Source organism: Austrofundulus limnaeus, unplaced genomic scaffold (assembly GCF_001266775.1).
Source record: "Austrofundulus limnaeus strain Quisiro unplaced genomic scaffold, Austrofundulus_limnaeus-1.0 Scaffold0, whole genome shotgun sequence".
Taxonomy (NCBI): Eukaryota; Metazoa; Chordata; class Actinopteri; order Cyprinodontiformes; family Rivulidae; genus Austrofundulus; species Austrofundulus limnaeus.
In genome coordinates, this window is record NW_013952402.1 from 9983290 (window position 1) to 9986631 (window position 3342).

At 38.8% G+C, this 3342-nt stretch overlaps 1 protein-coding gene across 1 annotated transcript in view; it reads left to right on the forward strand.

Moving 5' to 3' along the window:
- Positions 1-454: 454 nt before the first annotated feature.
- The window catches only part of gtpbp2a (GTP binding protein 2a), a 13367-nt gene continuing 10479 nt past the window's right edge, over positions 455-3342 (forward strand). Inside the window, exons 1-3 of the mRNA XM_014002554.1 lie at positions 455-919; positions 1831-1857; positions 2284-2468. Of these exons, the coding sequence (XP_013858008.1) occupies positions 722-919; positions 1831-1857; positions 2284-2468 (410 nt within the window). The 5' untranslated portion in view covers positions 455-721. The remainder of the gene's footprint in view (positions 920-1830; positions 1858-2283; positions 2469-3342) is intronic.

Consider the following 3342-nt stretch of genomic DNA (forward strand, 5'->3'; position numbering starts at 1 on the left):
GTTTTGTAGTGTGTAGATGGGGTGTGATTAAATAAAACGTCACAGTCTCGTACAACAATTCAATCAAAGGCTATCTGATAGACAATGTGACTTTTGAACAAATTGTAAAAAAATCAGCAGATAAAGCTCGATTGAGCAAAAATCTATTTAAATGCTTGAACACAAGTAAACCGCTTAAAATTTATTTTTTATTTTAAATTACAGAGTGTTCTTCTAAAAACTAATGTTGCCTTTTGGATTTTTAAGTTTCTATTTGTATAAAAAGTCTATCATGTTTTTTTTGTAAACGCATACGTATTTCCTTTTTTTGTCTGATGCAAAACGATGCAAGGCGATGAACGTATGTGTGAATACTTTGTTAACCTTAGCAGCTAGACAGGCGGGGTTTACACCGATACATGCTGCATACATACATACAAAAGAGAACCGCTCAATCGGGCTGTTCTACTGAACAAAACAGGCGGACCTTAATACCTTCAGTGCTGTGACGTAGGCGCACTGCACTGTAAACTTAAAAACTGCGGTCGAACTCCGGCTTTATTCTTATTGTTCGGTTTTATGAGTTTGTGGGACGTTAGAGTTGTGCTTTATTTTATGGAGGGACCCAAGCTACCAATAACAGCTTTATTTAACTAAAATATAAGCCCATATATGCCTGTATTTCGATACTGGAGCAGTACATAGAGGCAAAAGCTAACAAGTTTCGTTCCCAAACAAGCCAATGGATGCGCGGGTTTCGGAGTTGTTTGGGTCAGGAAATGGACACTGCTCTGGGTCTCAAGGTGCTGCGTCGAACCACAAACCGGGAAATGGCCTCGGTGTTGCGTCGAAGAAGACTTGTGCAAAAAACAAGAAGGCGAAAGCTCGATTCTCCCGCAACTTCAAACCAAGCAATAACACCCCATATCTACCGCCAGAGGTAAGAGGGAAACYACTCTCAGAAAGTGCAGCTAAATCAAATACTGTGTACGGACAATAACAAAGTGAGACAAAAAATAAATAACGGACGCTTGGCTTTCTTTGCTTCRGGATATTAAAGGCTTTGTAGTTCATTGCATTTCCTGTCGTTGAGGCTAGCGCTACCCCCTTGACTTTTCTCTGAGAGCCTGCGGTGACACGTCGAGCTCGTAGCTAGTCGAAAAGACAATGAATGAAAGCTATGCTTGGCCGAGGTTAGCATATTATTATTCACGAGACACTTAATGTTTACTGCAAACACAAGTCTGTACTCGAAATATGTGTCATGTGCAGTACAAAAAAGCTCGGTTTTATTCGGCGGCTATTCTTGGGCTAAGCTAGCAGGAGAGAGACAGCTGTGTTTTGTAAATAGAGGGGCGGGTTTGTTATTGAGCCTGAACACATCACTCATAAAATAAGTTATGTTGATTTTAGTTTTTTTTATATTTCGTCTCAATTATCATATACTTTATAACTCCACATACATTAAAGCTCATTATATTTTGACTTGGAATAAATTGAAAGTTAAAGAGAGACTCATCTTTGACTTATCTCGACTTGTTTAACCCCTTTTTATTGACAAAGCAAAAAACAACTTTACTGTAGTGATAACAAAAAGGCTCGTCTGTCCACATAATTTTATTTAGTTTTAGATGTGTGTTTTGTTTTAACAGCACAGTTAGTGGTTATGTATTAAGGCTAACTAAGCATTTAGTCACTTTGTTTAGCTGCCAGGGCTGCCTGCCTATTCACAGCTTACTGCTCATTCAGTGAGGTTTGCTTTGCTTTTTGTCTAAACAAATTTTACACTTCCCTGTCTGACAGCATCTGTTGTACCTCATCGGTCTGTTTGTTTCTCTCCCTGTCTTTTAGGCTGAAGAGGGAAATATAGAGTACAAGGTAAGCAAGTCTGTTTGTTGTAGGAGTGTTGCTTTGTTTTGGTTTYCTTTAAAGAGGACTTATTCAATGTTTACTCTAGGAATGTACTGTGTCAGCGACTTATTGGTGTCATTGTGTTTTTTTACACTTTTACTAATTGTCAGAAAAATGTGCAATGATATAAAATAAAATGTCAGAAGGGTAAAAGTCTATGTGCCATGTTGGAAGTCTACATCAGAGTGGAGTGGACAGCAGTTTTATTAGCCAACCTTTGCTTCTCAGTTACATCATCAGCTTTATTCCATATTTGTTCACTGAGTTTTACACAAGCTGTGTTTGGCTCATTTTCACAACAAACATGTACCTGTAATATAATATACATTTCAGCCCTTTGGGTTTATGTGGAGCAATGTTTTTAAGTGTTTTTCTTGTCTTTTCTTTTTGTAGCTGAAGCTAGTAAACCCCACACAAAACCGCTTCGAGCACCTGGCGACACAAATGAAATGGCGACTGCAGGAGGGTCGAGGTGAAGCCGTGTATCAAATTGGTGTGGAGGATAACGGCATGCTGGTGGGACTGTCAGAGGAAGACATGAGGGCATCGCTAAAGACTCTCTATAGGCTGGCAGAGAAGTGAGTCCAGAAAATATCTGTATTTACTTTTTTTTTAGATGTTGTTACGACCCCTTTCTTTAAACACAGCAACACGACAACCACAATAAATAAAGAGTCACTGCAAAGATGTAAAAAAAAGTTTCTTTTTATTCTGCTCCAAAAGGCTGCACAAACTGTGGGGGAGAAAGGGACCATTAGGTGTGATGCCAAACAAAAGAAACAAGCAAAACAAAACAGGGCCTGTCTACRGTCTGGTCTAAATAGAAAACAAAGAAAGAAAAACACCCCGATAAACTTATCTAAAAAAAGTGTTTTACCAAAACATTACATGGGTGGCACCAACCTATTTACCCTAGWGTTTTTTAACATAAAGTTACCTACGTACTTACCTAATCCTCTTAACTCCCACCACAAACCTTTAAACAATGGAGCAGGCTCCACAGGTGCAGCAGCAGCGAGGAGAAGAGCCAGCCCAGTCCTCCAGGTGAGCTTCTTAAATAGGTGTGGTGGAGTCCTGGTTCTGTTCAAAACATTCCATCCAATCAGGTTTTAAAGATCCAAATTGGCTCCAGCCTGCAAACTGAACCTGAAAAGAGAGGAGAAAAAGAGGAGGAAGAAAACAATTTGCCAGACACGTAACAGATGTTATTTGGTTTGACATCTAATTTTGTTTACTACCTGGCAAAAAAGAAAACAACAAGTCCTACACATATTTGGACCAACTAGGGCTGAACGATTTTATAAAATAATCTAATTGCGATTTTTTTATCGATAAATTGCGATTGCGATTTAATATGCGATTATTTAGACGTCCTATTTTGCAAATGCTGCCTTCCTGAAATTTGATATGCTTGTTTGTCTTTGTGTCTATGGTGTATAATGATGTGATTGT